The sequence below is a fragment of the Protopterus annectens genome, chromosome 6.part1 (assembly GCF_019279795.1).
Source record: "Protopterus annectens isolate FY-2018-M chromosome 6.part1, PAN1.0, whole genome shotgun sequence".
NCBI classification, from domain to species: domain Eukaryota; kingdom Metazoa; phylum Chordata; order Ceratodontiformes; family Protopteridae; genus Protopterus; species Protopterus annectens.
Window position 1 is genome coordinate 470,728,981 of NC_056738.1, and position 17,834 is coordinate 470,746,814.

Genomic DNA, 17,834 nt, shown 5'->3' on the forward strand with positions numbered 1-17,834 from the left:
ATGTGGATCAATGCTCTACACCAGAAAACAAATATTTACATGCATGCATAAATAAATAAATGAAACCTACTGCTCAGAATGCATTTATAGTGCACTACTTATTTGAAGAGCCTGGTCTGTATTGAATAAAAATAGCTCAGCTGTTCTGTGCCATTTGAAATAGTGGAGGTCAAGACACAGTGTATGTGAAAGTGGACTGGGTAAGACGACAAATAGTTTTGCCTGTGTTTTCATGGACTTTTTCTGTTAATTGAGCCATAACTAAACTCTCTCTCTAAAGTCAGGTGCAGTTGCATTTTATTTTGAACAGTGGCCAGTCCAGGCAGCTTTGATTTGGTGGCAAGAAGCTCTTGTGATGCATTGTTTCTCTGGTATCTGTATTTACAGGCCTCAGAAGAAGATCTGGCATGGCTCTGACGTAAAGGGTCGCAGACTCACAGAGAGCTACTGTGAGACCTGGAGGGCAGAACACCAGGCAGTGACTGGACAGGCCTCTTCACTACTGAATGGCAGGCTTCTTGAACAGCAGCCCTCCAGCTGTAATAATGCCTTCATCGTTTTGTGCATTGAGAACAGTTACTTGCAACCCTTGAAGAAATAATCTCCCGATTTTAGCACACAAGCAGGGTATATGCACTGTCGAACCTTTTCTGATGCACAGAGTTTTATACTCTCCAAGTCGTGCTCTTGCCATTTTCTCTGTTTCTTAACGTGTTGAATCAAAACTGAAAAGAAAAGGCCAAAGACTGATTTCTAATGAAACCTCTGGTGCTGAGCTTTGGCCCTGTTATGTCCTGGTTGGCAGGAGCTGCCATGCTAAAATACTAACTTGGGGCCACAAAGAATGCTATTTTTGACTTTATGTATGTGGCAATCTCTACCACTTTGTATATGAAATGTTTTGTGTATACTTTTTTAAGATTTCCTTGATATTTAACCAATTTGTAGTTTGTTTTTGAAGTTTTCTTTATTCTGTTGTATGACTGCAGCTTACTTTGTTATACAGGATTTCCTAAAGTTTTCTTTCCTCCCTTTCCTGTTGTAGAGCAGATAGTGTTTTCCTCACTCAGCTGGTATGGCACATAAAAGGATTGGATGTATTTGTACATCTAAAAAGCAGCATCTAAAACCAGAAAAATATTCTGAAACTACTGATTTTTTTTTTAGGAGATGTCTGAATTATGTTAACTGAATGCATAAAGTGTTTTGTTCTTTGTTCTGAGTAGAGTGTACACATCACATTCTGAAGTAACATGCTTACAGGGAAGTCCCACTCATGCATTCAGTTCTGTATTAAGAGCCGCTTTGTCTGAGGCTACAGTGATGTGAATCATTTAAAAAAACAGCACTTGTAGTCTGACACTGCAGGTTGTTGTTTTTTTTTTATTTGTCCAGTTGTGCTAATGCCATATACTCCAGTCCTGGAATCCTTTCATCACCATTCCATCAGTGATTACATTTGCTGCTGTTTAGCTCCTATAAGGTTATTTACTAGCATTAAGTAACTGCACCCAAGCAACAGTGGACAGACCACTGCCTTCTTGCAGTAGCTTCCTGTTAGTGTTGTAGTTGGCAGCAATCAAGTACTGTCCAAGCTGTTATTTCAGACATGCCTGTGGGAGCTGTGAAGGATAGCTTTCATGTTATTACCAGAGTTTTATACCACACAGTGGATTTAGAGTCTTAGCAGTGTCTCCCACATTGCAGTGTTGCCTACTGCTGGTCGCGTTGCTGTTCTTTAGTAAATATAAAATTTGGGCTGTAAAACAGCCATTTCTATCCTTCCACTAAAGTAATTACACTGACCAGATAAATTATTGAATACCATGTGTGTTGCACGCAAATTATTTAAAGAAGTACCCAAACAGACAAGTACTTTTAAATGTGAGATCTGCCATTCTTGTTGTGTTCCATTTTACATGGTTTAAAACTGCCCCCACACTATGTTCTATTTAGTAAAAAATACTAAAATCATTTTGATATGTATATAAAAAGTATTAAGCATAAAAAAATTCAGTTTTCAGAATTTGCTTAGTACAATACGAGTTTTGATTAAACTGTCACCAACATATTCAGCCTTATTTTCTCATAGATATATGGTTTTGTCAAGGGAAAAAGTAGAACAGGTCACCTTGCAGTAGTTACCCACCCTGTTTTGTATACCAAAATCATGTTTCTTGCTGTAAATTCAGATAATTCAGTACTTCAGACCTGCTTGCAGGAAGAAGCAAAATTGCACTTTTCCATCATGAAACGATAGCTGTCATTAAGTTGATTTGCTGAAGAAAAGGCATGTACTTATTGTACTATTGATTGTTAATATATGCATGTCCAGAACCAGCTAGTTTACATGTATTAGTCCTAGGACTGAAATCTTAATCCATTACTGTTTTGTGCTACACTTTTTCTGGTGGGCATTTAGCAGTTAAGTACCCGCATTCGTTAGCAGAGAATGTTCTGTGGCAAATGTAAAGTTGTAAGCTGAGTTAAAATGGGTATTTTCTTTGGGGGGAGGGTCTTCTTTTTAGGAGGTGGGAAGGCTTCTGGTATTCTACTTTCCCTTAAAGCAGAAAACCAAGGAAAATTAATTAGTCTGCACTTGACCAAGACTGTTTTTTCTACAAGTTTACATACACTTGTAGGGTGAAATACTGTTTTTTTATAAAATAAAAATGAAAGAACTTTGCTTACTGCATAACTGCATTTTTAAAGAATAGATAATACATGTTCACAGAGGTGGAGTGTGGCTCACCTAGCATATGTGCTTTCGGACAGCAGTCCCCTTCCAGAATATTCCAATCATAGTTGTGCTTGGCACACTTTCAGCCTGAGCCTGTACAGATCATGCTACATTTGTGCACTCATTTGCTAAGTGGTCAAAATGCCAGTTTTTATTGATTTTAACGGAAATTAATTTCAAAATTCATCCCAGCGATATACTAATCTACTGATAAAATTGTGTTTACTCTGATCAATTTGTGACCACGATGCAGTGCAGTTGCAGGGAATTATTTAATCACTTCCATTTGAAGTTGTACATGCTTTCTGCTGAAGCTATATTTACACACTTTCATGTTGTGCTGGATTCTGTGGATTAAAACAAACAGTAGATGACTTTGTTAACAGAACATTGTTACAGTAAAGCCTATAAACATTGCTCTGATTTAACAAAACTGAATTTAAGTCATAAAAATATCTGAAGTTAGAACAGGGAATAGCCCAGCACCATTCGTGGTGTAGTAAATTCAGATAGTGTTTTAACTTCTGTTTTAGAGTAAGTTCCCTAAGAAGGTCAGTTTTATTGGAAAAGTTTAATTTAAATGTTTTAAAACAATTTGTTTGTATTGCAACAGATGCATTTTCTTTGAACAGACTCAGAGCAATCTATGTTCATTTTTACATGTCATATACATAAAATTTAGAAATGCCTGTTACATTTAATAAGATACGTGGATACTAATGAAAATATAACAGTAAACCAGGATGTGAATTTGTGCTACTACTGGGGGAACTGGTGGGTAAAAACAGTAGCCCTTTGGAATAACATTGTAGTATCAAGTTAGAGTGTTTGATTTCAGTTTTTTGGCTATTCAGAACCAGCTAAGATGACATGCATCAGTTATCGAGCGTGTGGCTTAGTTTCCCGTTCTTGTTCTTGGCCGGGGACCATGAAGCTGTAAGGCCGTATTTGCCTGTCATTTCACACTGAGTGCCTAGCAATGCCACTGCACGCAGCTATATGTTGTGGATCATTAAGTGAATGTATTTGTCTATTGTCCCTCATCTCCCCAGCAATCACTGTTTTGTTTACTTGAAGCTGCCATCTAGACTATAATGTGGATGTCTCCACTGTTTTAAATTCTACTGTTAACTGTTTCCTGAATGCACTGATTAAAGGATCAGAATTATAATAACTTGGTTGTCTGTGCTTCTGTTTTTGATTCCGGTACATCTAAGAAATCACAAGCTGTGCTTAATACAAGTTAATATTGTATTAAAATTATGTGTATATGAAGTGGAAACATGAAGCTGATTCTTAAAACCATTACTGAACAAAGAAAAAAAACTTGTCTTTCAAACTCCTGACAAATGCACAAGTCTAACTGATGTTCTTCCCAATGCTGTGTATTAATGTCATTGTGCTGATAGGATATAATCGCGTTTGCAGAGGTAAGTGTTAATTATGGCTAATTAGAATATGTAACGAATTATAAAGTAATTCTGAAATTACTAGCCTGATAATTACACATTTAAAATAAAATAAATCAATATGCATGAAAGTAAGACTTGGGGCAAGTTAGTAAGTAAGAAGTACTTGCACATCCATATTACTAGAGCTTTATATATTTTACAGAACTGGGGTAGTCAAGGGTCTAAAGCTGTCTTGGCAGAAAGAGGTGAAAATATTATTACAGTAAAAATCAGACTCACAAGGAGGCAAGAGATGAAGTGGCTGTGTCTTTTCTCCTACCTTGGAGAGCATTTACACCCCTTAGCATGTGAAAAATAGAGTATTGAAGTTGATATCACTGTCTCTTGCCTCAGGTTTGATAATAATTTTCTGAAGTGCACCATGTTGCACTGAATACATTAAATAGTTATTTAAATGATTTACTCATTGCATTTTAATCAGAGATATGGGTATGAGTACATTAATAGAAAATAAACCATCATAGTATTTTCATGCAGTATATGCATTTCTTTTTTAACAATTTTCATTCACTCCAACACTACATAAATTGCTTAGTTCCTGCCCTCCATTAAACCGCTGTCCTCCTCTTGAACATGATTCTGCTTGGATCGTTCTGACCAGTTTCATTTATTTCAGGGTAATATACCCTTTTTCTTTTCTAAAGATCCTGCCTCCAGTTATTTTATCTATTTTACAATATTCAGTGTTTCAGTTATAGTTGGTTTAGATTTTGATTTCCATTTTCTAGTAACGGCTTTTTTGCCAACCAACAGCATTAGTCTTGGTAAGACCTTACAGTATCTACTCAAATCCTGTCTCCATCTCAAATTAATCTTTTCTTTAGTCACAATAATTTGCTCCCTGAACACTTCTGACATTTCTGACAAAAAACTCTAGGGGAATTTTTAAGATTTGCCAACTCATTACATTCTCAGAAAAAACATGTTACCAATTACCTCAGGCATTTGCTGTCTACTGAGGAAATTTTCTCTGAAGTCTGCTGGATCATTATGTTGTAAAAGTTTGCCTCCCTTCCACAAATCCACTCAGATTTGTATCTAACAATGTTAGCAACACCTTTGCCATTCTATTAGCTAGTATACAAATAAATATTTTATCATGGATTAAAATCAAAATAGGTCTATATAAAACTTGGTCTGAAGTGCCTTTAACTTACTTTGCGTGATCCAGCCACCACAGCTTTCTTCCAAAAAATTGGTACTTTCAGATCTTTATCACTTTCTTCCCGTCTAACTTCCAGACTTCCAGACTTCCACAGGAATACAATTTGTTGTCAGTGACTTTCCTGTTGATTGCTTATCCATATCCATTTTCTATTACATTTCTTCATGTCTACGCTATTAATTGTTGATCCTCCTCTTCCTCTAACTTTGGCATAATTATTTCTTCCATAAATATTTGCATCTGTGCCTTCTTTTGGTTCCTCTGCGTTATACAGATTTTCATAACATTTCTGAAAAATCTGTACCACCTGTACAGCATCTCTGGTTTTCTTGTCATATACTCCCCTAAATCTGGTGACAACCCTTTCTATTTTCTGTTGACTAAGTTGTTATGCTAAAAGTGTTTGTGCTCTGTAGTTGTTATCAAAGTACCGTTTAACTGCACAATTTTTCAATTCATGCATATTGTCCAAATACTCCATTATTTTCTCTTTAACACTGTACAGTTGCTCATCTTGTTTTTTGAGATTTCCTTTATTCTGTAGTACTTTAACCTTTGTCAACCCCCTCTATGTAATTCCTACTAATTTTCTCATAACAATCTCTTATTTTCTACAATGTTTTTACTCCACTTTCTTTTTATTTTTGCTTACTCACTATCCCTTCTGAAAAAAATTACTTCCATTAATTTGTTAAATTTCTCTCTTTTTAACAGGTAAATAGAAAAGTGGCAGTGTCCCATTTTTATTACCCTGCATCTTTATCTGAGTTTTTATGGTGCATGATATGAAATAGTTATTGTACATATCTCAGTGTTTTCAATTCAATACAAATGTTCCTGTGAAATATATTTTCTATCCAGTCTAGCTCAGTTATTGTACCTTGAAAAAAAAAAAAAAAATATATATATATATTCTATACCAAATATTATCATATATGTCTTGAAACAGCTACCCTCTTTTGTCATATTTTTTTCTTCTAGGTTCCCCTGACACATCCTCAAGATTGCAGATGGGTTCTGGTCCTTACCCATAAGTATTATTTGCTCCTGAAACCTTATTATTTCTCCAAGAATTCTCTTATGCTCCATAATAGTTTTAGATGGAATATAAATATGTACGAGTATAATCCTCCTCCTCTGCCAATAACCCCATAACACTTACTACCAAAATTCTACCATTGTCTATTTCTCCTCCTCTTTCATAATTGGTACCCCTACAGCAATCAGTATTATTACTCCCCATTTTCTTTGTCTCTGATATTCTGGTGTGTGTCCACCCTGAAATCCTTTCTTTGTCACTTGCTCATTTCTATCCAAATGTGTCTGCTGTAACACTGCATTTTGCACTCCACATGTTTTACTATAATTCAATACTCTTGTTTCTTTGTGTATATCTGTAAGGTCATTCCATGTTAATATTGACAGAGTAGACATTATGGTAAAAAGTTGTTACTTCCACTTATATGTGCCTGATCTTTTGAATGCATATTTCTAACATTTAACTCAAATGTACACGTTAATGTTTGGCAGGCTGCTTGCTGTCTTGCATAGTTGCTTCTTTTCATCTCCATTCGAAACTCACATTTTTCAAAAAAAATTTGCTTCAGATAGTATAGTTGCAGTATACTTTAATACAGGCAGCATCCACATGGTGTACTGACAACATTATTGCATTAAAAAATTATTGACTAGCCTGCATCAACAAATCCTGGAAGTGTCAAAAAATCTGGAAGTGTCAAAAAATCTTTGTTGGGGTTTTTCATTCAGCAGTTACGGACATGCTAAAATGCCTCTTTTTTCTTGACATCAGCACACTGATGAAAAGGCATGTGTAAAAGAAAGACATCTGCTTTTTCTCAATTTTCCCACCAGTTAGTGAAGAAGAACAAAACTAAAAACAGTCTACATTTTTCCACCCAGCATTCACCTTTCATTTTGGTTTCAACTTCATTTCTTGCTGTGATTTTTTTATTGACATCTTCCACTGTTACAGTGATAGTGAAGCCATTGTTCTACTTGTTCCACTATTGTTTTTGTGGACAAAGGATGGTCTGTCAGGACTGATATACCCTATGATCTGTCTGTGCCCAGACACCTGCAAATTCTGCAATTTTTTAATACAAAATCTCTGGCATGATGTTGACATGCAGTCATGGATAGACTTAAAAGAGAAAAAGAAAGAATGAGTAAGAATGTGGAAAAAAGGATAAAGGATCTTCATCATTTCATAAAAAAAACAATTAGCACTGTCAATATTCTGGATAATCAGACTGTTGTCATCAGCATTGTTCTTCAGTGGCTACAGCATATTGTTTTCCTTGAAAACTGATTATGACTAGCCTTCCCATTTAATAGAACCCACAACATTAAAATAAGGAGGCAATAATCAGGGCTTAACAAACTTCAACATTCAGATCATCATTTGCTGAAGCTTTGGCTGGGGGTCTTATTAAAAAGACCAGTAAAGTAGACAACATTTTGGGTGCATGGTGCACTATTGCTCTTGCTCTTCTTCTGGGAGTCAGCTTACAGCAAAAATTTAGAGCAGTCACCAAGGCAACTGTGGTCATCAGCTGCCGCACCAAAGGTTGCTGTCAGGATGATTGTCAAGAGTTTTAATAAATCCTTCAATATAAACTTTGACACATATGTCACTAGCACTTCCATCCTTGGCTTCAGGTCACTGCCATCTCTTCTTTGAGTCCCCCAAGGAAGCAATCACATTCGAAAAGGAATTGCCTAGCTGGCCAGATCTTTGTTTGGCAACACTGAACAGCTGATGGAATGAATACAGTCTGATACTAGGCTAAGGGATCACTAGCATCTAAGGAAACATTTCTTTGCTGGCCAGATCCTTGCTCTATAACAATTAACAGGTGATAGAATGTGTAGGATCTTTACCTAGGTCTTGAAATCACTTAGCTTAGCTCTTCTTTACATACCCTCTCAATTGTACATAATGTTGCAGACTGCCCATTTACTTTTTCAGTCTCCTTGGCCTCATTCTGTGATAAAGCTAGGAAGCCAGGGTGCTGCACTTCTCACCTAAGAACTTAAATCTTAAGGAGAATTACAATCATTTAGGTTCTAGCATAGGATTCACTGATAATGATGGACAACAAAAAAAGTACAGTTTTCTACATCAGGACTGTTCTGAGCCTCCACCGAAGGTTTTGCCTTTCTTTCTTCCCATCATAAAGTTATAGAGAACTGGTGATTCTTCAACAAGACACTGGCTACAGCCTACAGGCCTCAGGGCTGATAGGAAGTATCCATCCTCTAAGAGATAAAGCTTTCTGGACTGCCACACAGTTGGCTGCAAAATCAGCAGTTGCCTTGAAGGGTCATGAGTTACAAAAGTTCCAAAAAAATCTTAGTGAATTGACTCCAAGCATTGAGCCATGTTGTGTGTGAAGGAAGGTGTGTCACCATTGGGCCAGCTAGCCATAAGTTGAAGATCATCTTTCCAGTGGAAAGTGATGAAATTTTATCAGTTTAGTGTTACTCTTTATATTTCTATGTATAATTTAGTTATGCCTGTATAATTATATGTAAGCTCAGAAAGAAAGATCCCTTACATTGGTGTAATCCTCATTCTGCAATGCATCAGTTTGAAAAAGCATGTGCCTAGTTTTAGATGTATAACTATGAAAAAAGCTCAATGACATTGATGCAGTTCTTATGCTGGAAGGTCTGCAGAAGCTCTCCATGATACCTGTATGATGCTGCTATTGAGTAAACCAATGCCATGTATTCAAAGTTGTTCTGCACTACCATATTTGGTTGGAATCAGGTAACTTCTACTTGAGATATGTTCCAAAATGTTGAACTCACCTTTCTTGGGGCCTCAGCTTTCTACAAACACGTACATATCATCTTAGATGTGAGCAGAGGAGGCAAGAATTGGCCTCCATGTGTGAGCTCTGGAAGACCTCCATATCCCATACATAAGAAGTACACCAGACCTTTAGGGAAAGCATCAAGAAATGAGTTGCAGCCCTGAAAGGGTGACAGCTACAGCTTAGACCAGTCACAATGGCAAGGGCATCCATCAGTAGAAAAATGACAGTAGACTCCAGTAACATACCAAAGACTAAGAAAGCAAAGCTCATGAAACTGCTTCACAGAATGTGAAGCAGTAAATTTGACTGTTGTTTCCATTTAACATCTTGGATAATTATCACCATGGATTCTTGGACCCATGAGCTTCTGCAGCAGGGGTATACCAGAGAGCTTATCACCTATCCTGCTGCCTTCTCCTATGCAAGTGAATTACTCAAAAGCATCTGCTTCCACTTTAGCAAGAATTTAAATACTTTTTGGATAAGAAGGTAACTTGGCTGGTTCCAGTTCAGGAGGCAAGAGGCTTTTATACTTATTACATTTTGGTCTCCAAAAGAGAAGTAGTGTGACCTGCACTAGATCTTAAAATATTTAATTATTCATCCAATACAAAATGATAAAACATTGGCTATCTAGTTTCTTTTTACCCTCTTACAATAAAAGGATCTGGCTGTGCAGCTTCAATATGAAGGATGCTTACCTCCACATTCTGATTCATGAGGCCTATTGCAGGTTCTACCCATTCACTGTGGCAGATCAGAGACACCAACGTAAGAATTTTATGTTTGACTTTTCTCTTTTCCATGCATCATTACCAAGTGATAAAGCACAGTAGGAACCTCTGTGTGTTGCTTTGGAATATGTGATATCCTGTTTAACTGACTCTTCCCTGTCAGCCTACTGTCTAGAAAAAATGACATATGGCAGGTACAAGACACTGCAGCTGTTTCACATAAAAGGCATAACTGAAAAAGTGTAGAAGTCTCAGTTCACCTCATCACAAAAAAGAATGCTCCTGAAACTGATCCGCGATGCATTTGTGGGTGATTCATTCTTTTCCTCATACATAATATAAAGTCTAAGTACCTTCTGTTCTCTTGCTTGTCTCAGCTATATGCTAACCCGGTCATCGTGTTGATGCCAGCAGCAATTAAAGCAGCATAATTTGCTAAGCTCAATATGGGGAGTGGTCTCGCAGGTGGACTAGGGTATACATTTGGGAATTACCAGCTGTGCAGTCTGGCAGACCAGATTCCCCTGTTTCCCAAAGTAATTAAAAAATGGGAGTGGTGATTCTATGTTGATAGTATTTTTCAGGGTCTCCCCTTTGTTCTCCAAAAGCCACTGGAGACATTCAATGTGGATAAAACCAGGCTGGTGTGGAGTGCACTTCTGCTCCTAGTCAACCAAGGAGATGTGGTCTCACTGTAAATAGAACTTACTCATCAATGTATTGGAAATTAAGACAGTTCACCTCATTCAGTCTGTGCATGATTGTGACTTCCTTGGTCCCCCGCTGATTTATCACCTTCCAGTGTCATTCAAGTGTCTTGGCAGAGTAGGTCATCAATCATGGATTGCTCTTTGTCACCTGACACATCCTAAAGAACCTACTCCCTACACAGGCACTCCCAACAGAGCAAGTCCCTCAAACTGTGAGTGAGAACTAATGCAGAAAAGTTCTGGTGGTGTATCCACAAAGCAGACATCTTTGCATGTGATGGCAACATAAAGTTGCTACTATTCTTTTACAAGTTCCACTGTTCCTGCTGTGGTGTGGGTCTGTCTCTATCTTCCTGACAGACATGCTTATTATGATAGTGATACTAAAACTCCATAAAGGTGTGGTCTTATAATAGTAGCCAGCCATTACTGGACCTGTCTAATCTGTTTTTCTCTGCTTCAGCAGATATTCCAAACTCTGTTACATCTGATTCCTGGACTACAGGACCTTCTTATGCAGGACATGGGTCACAATCTGCAGCCTCAGTGTTGCTGGAACTGTATGTCTGGCTCCTTTATCAGAGTAGAAGCCAAGTATGTGGTGCAGACTGAGGTCTACTTATTCCTCCTGGCTGCCAGAAAACTGTTCATCACACTGATGTACCATTTTGAATGGAAGGTGTTCCCTAGTGGTTGACAGATAAAGGACTTAATATATTTTCCTATGAAGTCACCTTCCATCTGTATTACTTTCTGTCTAGATCAAGAGCTGGACTTCAGTATTCTGTTACTAAGGTTCATTCTTGACCCTCTTGGCTGACAAGGCAGTAGCAAATTTTAATATGATTAAGACCTTTCTGAGAGGTATTCCCCTCTGCCAGTCCATTCATATCCACTCCCCAAGCATTCTAAATGTTGTATTGGAAGGACTGACACTACCTCCCTTTGAAACTATGTCTTCTTATAAAATATGTTTCCTTCCCTGGAAATTGCTTCCTTTGCTGGTCTCTCACCAGTGGTGGCTGGTGACTTCAAAGTGGGAAGGAAGCAATTGAAAGTATGGGGCTAATTGGAATGGAGTATGGTTTTATTATGACAGGCCAATGACCACTGCCTGTGATCAAACTACAGATGGGATTAGTCACTTTCATTTACAGATTGCCTCAATACCCATTCATTATAGCAACTTTAAGGAACAAATACACCTCTGTCTAACTGCAATCAAAAAGGCCAGCCTTATGTGAAATGGAGCCCTAGAAAAAGGGCTCCATGGCTCCCCCATTAAACACTAATTCCTCTGCAGTTCCACATTGCCTGTCCTGTGTTTTCTCATCCTAGTTCCTTACTATCCAGATATTGTACTTATTTCTTTTTTCACATTTTGTCTTACTTTTTAGCTTTTTCTTCCATCCTTTTAACACATCCTAAGTGATCAAGACTCCATTGTAATAACTAAACTATGCTGGGATTTGGGGCTGCAAGGCCCTCAGAAGTCATTGGATTTTAGATGCTTTGAGGTGCACCATAACAGTTTTTATTTTACCATTTGATCCAATAATGTCATGAACAAAAATCTTGTGCAAGGAAAAAAATCAGCTTTGTGTCTAAAGCTTAATGTTTAAAGCTACCAAAATATTAGTTCCTAATAAACTGAGTGACAAATGCTGACAAGGATATATAAATCCTATCTGGGAATAGTTCCTGCCTGCCTTCCTACCCCTCCAAAACAAGAGATACCTTCTGTGTAATATTTGGATAAAGCAAAATGTACAAAAGGTCATAGTTATATCTTAAACGACTAAAGATTATTTGGAGGAAACCTGGCTATATTTGCATAGAGATAGGGAGTACATGCACATTTCATTCTAAGTACTTATACTGTGAAATGGCAATGCTACTCTCTGTGCAATTGTGCCAATGATCACCTGTTATCATGCACATCCTTCCCACAGCATCACAGAAGTCACTTATTGTGTAGAATGATGATGTTTGTGATAGAAAGTTAAACAAATATGACTAACGTGTTACTTTTAGATACACTGCAGTCCCTGCCATACACACAAGGTCATTTTCATGAAAGACAACCTTGACATCCATCAGTTACAGCCACTTTATTAACTGTGCATACCTTAGATGTCTGACTGTTAGAACAGCTACAATAAAACAGACAAATGCACACAAGTTCTACAAACCCAGAATAATGATTATTTACTTTGAGGAAATGACAACAGGGTCAGTCATTTGTATTCATGAACTAACCCCTGTATCTAACAATGAATGCCAAATTTATTGACTTGTACATGTCTGATGCTAGATTGTAATAAAATAAAAAAAAATAATTGGACACAATAGTTAATTTTAATCCATGGCACATACTCACATGTGCACACACACACACACACACACACACACACACACACACACACACACACACACACACACACACACACACAATAAATTCTGTGGCTGTGTAGGTCTGATGGGTTGAACAGTTGAATGGCTAAATACTTAAATAATGGGCAAGTATATTTCAGTTTGCTGCTGTCAGAACCATACAGTGCACAACCTATTACAACACCCCTGCACATACACATGCAGACTTAAACAGATGTGACCATCACTTTCAGGCACTTGTATGACTATGCCTGTACAACTCAGATGTTTGCTTGTGAGCAAATGAGCAACTGAATACATAGCTCCACAGATCACTGTTGTGAGAATACAATATGGAACCCACTGTAATCCCCATTACATAATTAACCTCTTACCTCAAGAATCAAGAAGAAATCTACTAGCTAAAACAATAATGGACAAAAAGTGACTTTCAACATGGCTGTACACTGAGTAACAGCTTAACTTCAGCTCTCCCAGTGTAAGAACAGAAACTCAGAAAAGAAAACCATCAAAGTGTCTTTATGAGTAAATTTTAGTTACTGTCTAATACATATACTCCCTGGATGCCAGCAAAGAGGAAATTTAGAAAACCTGAAAGAAAATCAATCACAAAAGGTGAAAAGAAAATATTGGTTGGCCAGAATCCTGCAGCTATTCAGCAAAAAGCAGTTCAAGCTCCAGCTTTGGTGCAAGACATGACTTCCAGTAATCTAAAGGAAAAAATAAATCAAATGTGCTCAAAGCTAAAGATGTAAATAGGACTTCCAAGATGGCTGCTCACTGAGTAACATCTTGTTTCTAGCTCTCCCAGTGTGAAAACAGAAATTCAGCAGAGAAGGCCAGTAGACTTGTGTTCATGGGTAAATTTCAGTAACTGGCTAGTAAGTGTACTGCCTGGATACCAGGAATAAAGAAATATAGAAGACCTGGAAAAAAACAGCTACAAAAAGTGAGGAAGAAACACTGACTGGGGGAAATTCTTTAGCTGTTCAGAAAAAAGCAATACAACTTTCAGAAATAACTTCCAATAAACTACAGGAAGATATAAGACAATTGCATGCAGACCTGATTAAAATAAACAAAACACTGATGGAGTATATCAATACAAACAATGAAAGGCTGGAAAAATGGAAGAAGCTTTAAACAGATATTCAGATGAGATGATAAAGCTGCAAAAATCAGAGGTTGAAATGAAGAAAAGACTGGCTGAATATGAGACTGCTCAGGAAGAGATGTTTCAAAAAAATAATACAATTAGAGGACAGAGCACATAAGGAAAACTTGAGATTTTCAGCTATACCAGAGAAGCGGGAGGGAACAGACTGCATTAATTTTATGAAAGTATAAATAAGCAACTGGACTGGAAAGCAGGAGTTGTTAGTTGAAAGGGCATATTGTGTGTATGCTCCAAACCTAGCTATAAGAAAGCAACCGGGACCTTTAATAGTAAAGATGCAATCCTACTGGCAGAAGAAGTTGATTCTGACAAAACTGGGGCAGAAGGACAAAATACTAAAAGTGTGAGTCAGCAGAGTATTTGTGGAGAATAATTATTCATTGTACACCAGGAAGAAGAGGAGCAAATTTATTCCACTATTCAGGAAATGTCAAGACACAGGTGTGAGATTAAAACTGCTGTATCCAGCTGTCTTTAAGGTATTCTTCCCTGAGGGGACAAAATCACTTTTTATGACCTGCATGCTAAGAAGGAAATACAAAAGTGTGTCCAACAAAGTGACATGTGTAACAGAAAGAGATTCTGATTACTGTTCTTCTGGTAATAATGACCACAGAGAGACTGTACCTGTGAAACCTTTTCCAGTATTTCAATGGAAAATTTTGGAGAGAAGGAAGGGAACACGAGAGTTGACTAGAATAATTGAGAGTACATTGGACATGAAGCAGAGACAGGATTTGGGTGATGGAGGAAAAACAGTAGTAAAACCAGTAACTTAATGTAGGATTACAATGCAATAATTATATTTGCGAAATATGACAGAAAAAGAAAATCTGGAAATATTAAACTTTTTCATTAGTAGGACTTGTGGGGGACTCTAAAGTATATGCCCTACTTCATGCCATTGATGTTTGGAAAAATGCTTTGGGGAGGGGAAGAGAGGGTGAAAGCTAACTGTAAGTAAAGAAAACATTTTCTTTTTTTAATATTACTGTATTTGTGGTGTATGTTTTTTCTTTGCATACTATATTTAAGTGTAATGTAGATTGTAAACAGGTGCTGTTTTCTCTTTCTTCTTGAACAGTTTTGAGAAATATAAGCAATGCAATGTAAAAAAAAAGAAAGAAAGAAATAGCCGGGTTAAAAAGGCATGACAAATTTAAAATTAATGTGTTTTTTCCTCATTCTTCCATGGGGAAATGACTGGATTAAGGATCTTAGATTGATTTGTTTTAAGAGAGAGCAAGTAAATGAAAAGGAATATTGATTATTATGAGGCTTTTTTTTCCACCAAATTCATGTATACATAGTAGCAATTCTGCAGCTGGTTTTCATGTTTCCATGGAAACAATCTAATAAAGAGAAACTGGAGACAGTCTGATGGAAGGGGATTGGCTGGGGAAAAATAAAAAAAAAATAAAAGAGAAATTGGCTAGGACATAATGTTCTCTGAAAGCAATCAGGGGTTTTCCCATCTAGGAGAGCTTTAAAGATAAGACAAAACCAATTAGATTTGAAGTAAAATTTTAACAGTTTCTTTTAATGCAATGGGGATACTAATATAAACATTTGCTTTTGTTTTTTTTTCTCCCATCTTCTCTCTATTTCTTTGTTCACTCTTAGGAAATGTCGGCACTGCAATGTAAAGAAAGGAAAAAAGGAAATGGGGGAGAGAAAAGGTCTGGTTAAGAAAGTATGATAAAAGAAAAATCAGTTTTTCCCATGCTTGCATAAGGAAGTGACTGGGTTAAGACCCTAGGGGTTACCCCAGTAACAAGTTTATTACAAAACATGTAAAAGAAAAAAGAATATTGAATATTATAAGGCCTTTTTTCTGTCAAAAAATGTATCCTTAGCAGTTTTATGTCTGGTTTGCATGTCACTAGAAGACAATTTGGTAAAGAGAAATGGCTTGGAGAAAGTGTTTAATAAAAGGATTCAAGTGTTTTCTCAGCTGGGAGGGCTATAAAGATAGACAAAATCAAATAGCACTTACAAATAGCACAGACTATAACATGTGTCTTAGCATGACTAACCTTTCTTTTTGGTTAGCTCTAGCCGGTCTGTGTGGCTATCAATGTAGAACTTTTGTTCTTATTAGGAAGCAAAAACTTTAATATTTGAAGATGTACATAGTTTTGTGTTATTATTATGTTAATAGTTTTTTTTGGGGGGGTTGGGGTGTTTGCTGGTTCTGTTTGAGGGCATTCAAAAAAAGTTATAAAAGATGTTCATAGGCTGAAATGGATATGACAAGAAACAACTGTATAAAAGTCCAACCTGCCAAACAGTATATGCATATAACGTAAAAGTTAGAACTAGACATTTAACAAAAAAACAGTTATACATAAAAGGTGATAATAACTATATAAGAAAATTATACTTTCTGTAATGTCGTTTAATCTGAATGGTCTTACAGAGAAATATAAAAAAGAGAGAATAGTGAACTATAGTAAAAATGCAAATAGCTATGCTATAGAAGACACACCTGGAAAGAACTGAGCATGTGAATTTGATAAAGAAAGGATTTCAGAATGGTTATTCAGCAGAATATCTGGGGCAAAGGAAAAAAGGTGCACTTATATTAATTGCAAGAGGAGCTCCAATGGTGATAGAAAAGGAAAAAAAAGATAATAATGGAAGATATATAGTACTAAGAGACTACTGGCAAGGGAGGAGTATTACACTGGCATGCATTTGCATTCCATCTAAAAGTGCTATAATGGAGCTTAAAAACATTCTGGGAGAAATAATCAGCTTTCAGCAAGGAATATTACTTATAGGTGAAGACTGGACGTTTGCAACACTGAAGATGTGTCTGGGGGACATAGAAGGGAAAATATAACATGGGAGGGTACATTTTTGAAAAAAAATGTTTGGCATGGAAGATGTGAATTCAGTAATAGGAGTGTGGAGTGAATTTACATATTATTCTCCAAGATACAAAAACTGGGATAGGCTAGATGGATTTTATATCTCACAGGAACATGTGCATTTAATTGAAGGTCTTGAAATGCACCCAATAACTATTTTAGATCTTGTACCGATAATAACTAAAATAAAAACACAAGGTAATGAAATAAAAATGAGACACTGGCACTTTCTCACCTAACAGTTGTAAAGAGAAGAATTTAAGAAATTGGTTTTGGAATTAATTCTATAGCTACTAGAGAATATAGAAAATTCTTCTAAAAATATAGCTAGGGAGTGGGATAAAACTTAAAGTGGAGTTTAAAACTATGGTAGAAATAAAGGAAAGGGAGAGATGGTTAAGAAGTAACATGAATTATTTAGAGGGACTGACAAATGTTAAAGTATTGCTAAATAGGGGGAATCTCAGAACAAGAAAAGGAACAACTGCAGAATGATAAACAGAAAATAAGGGATTACCTCAATAATATGCATGAGTTTAGACAGATTGCTGTTAAGCAACTGTTTTTTTATACTAATTCTAGAGCACAAAATCTTTTAGCACAACGACTCAGGCAACAGAAAGTGGAAAGGGTTATCACCAAGCTTAGGGAGCCTATAACAGGAAAGATAACAAGGGATTCTGTAGAAGTATTAGAAATATTTTGGAAATTTTATGAAAGTTTGTAT

The 17,834-nt window shown here is 36.7% G+C and overlaps 1 protein-coding gene across 4 annotated transcripts in view; it reads left to right on the forward strand.

Moving 5' to 3' along the window:
* COL18A1 (collagen type XVIII alpha 1 chain) overlaps positions 1 to 3,914 on the forward strand; it is a 1,701,455-nt gene extending 1,697,541 nt beyond the window's left edge. For all 4 annotated transcript variants that reach the window (XM_044075903.1, XM_044075900.1, XM_044075901.1 and 1 more), the window contains one exon: positions 388 to 3,914. In XM_044075903.1, the coding sequence (XP_043931838.1) occupies positions 388 to 601 (214 nt within the window). In that variant the 3' untranslated portion in view covers positions 602 to 3,914. The remainder of the gene's footprint in view (positions 1 to 387) is intronic.
* The last annotated feature ends 13,920 nt before the right edge of the window (positions 3,915 to 17,834 follow it).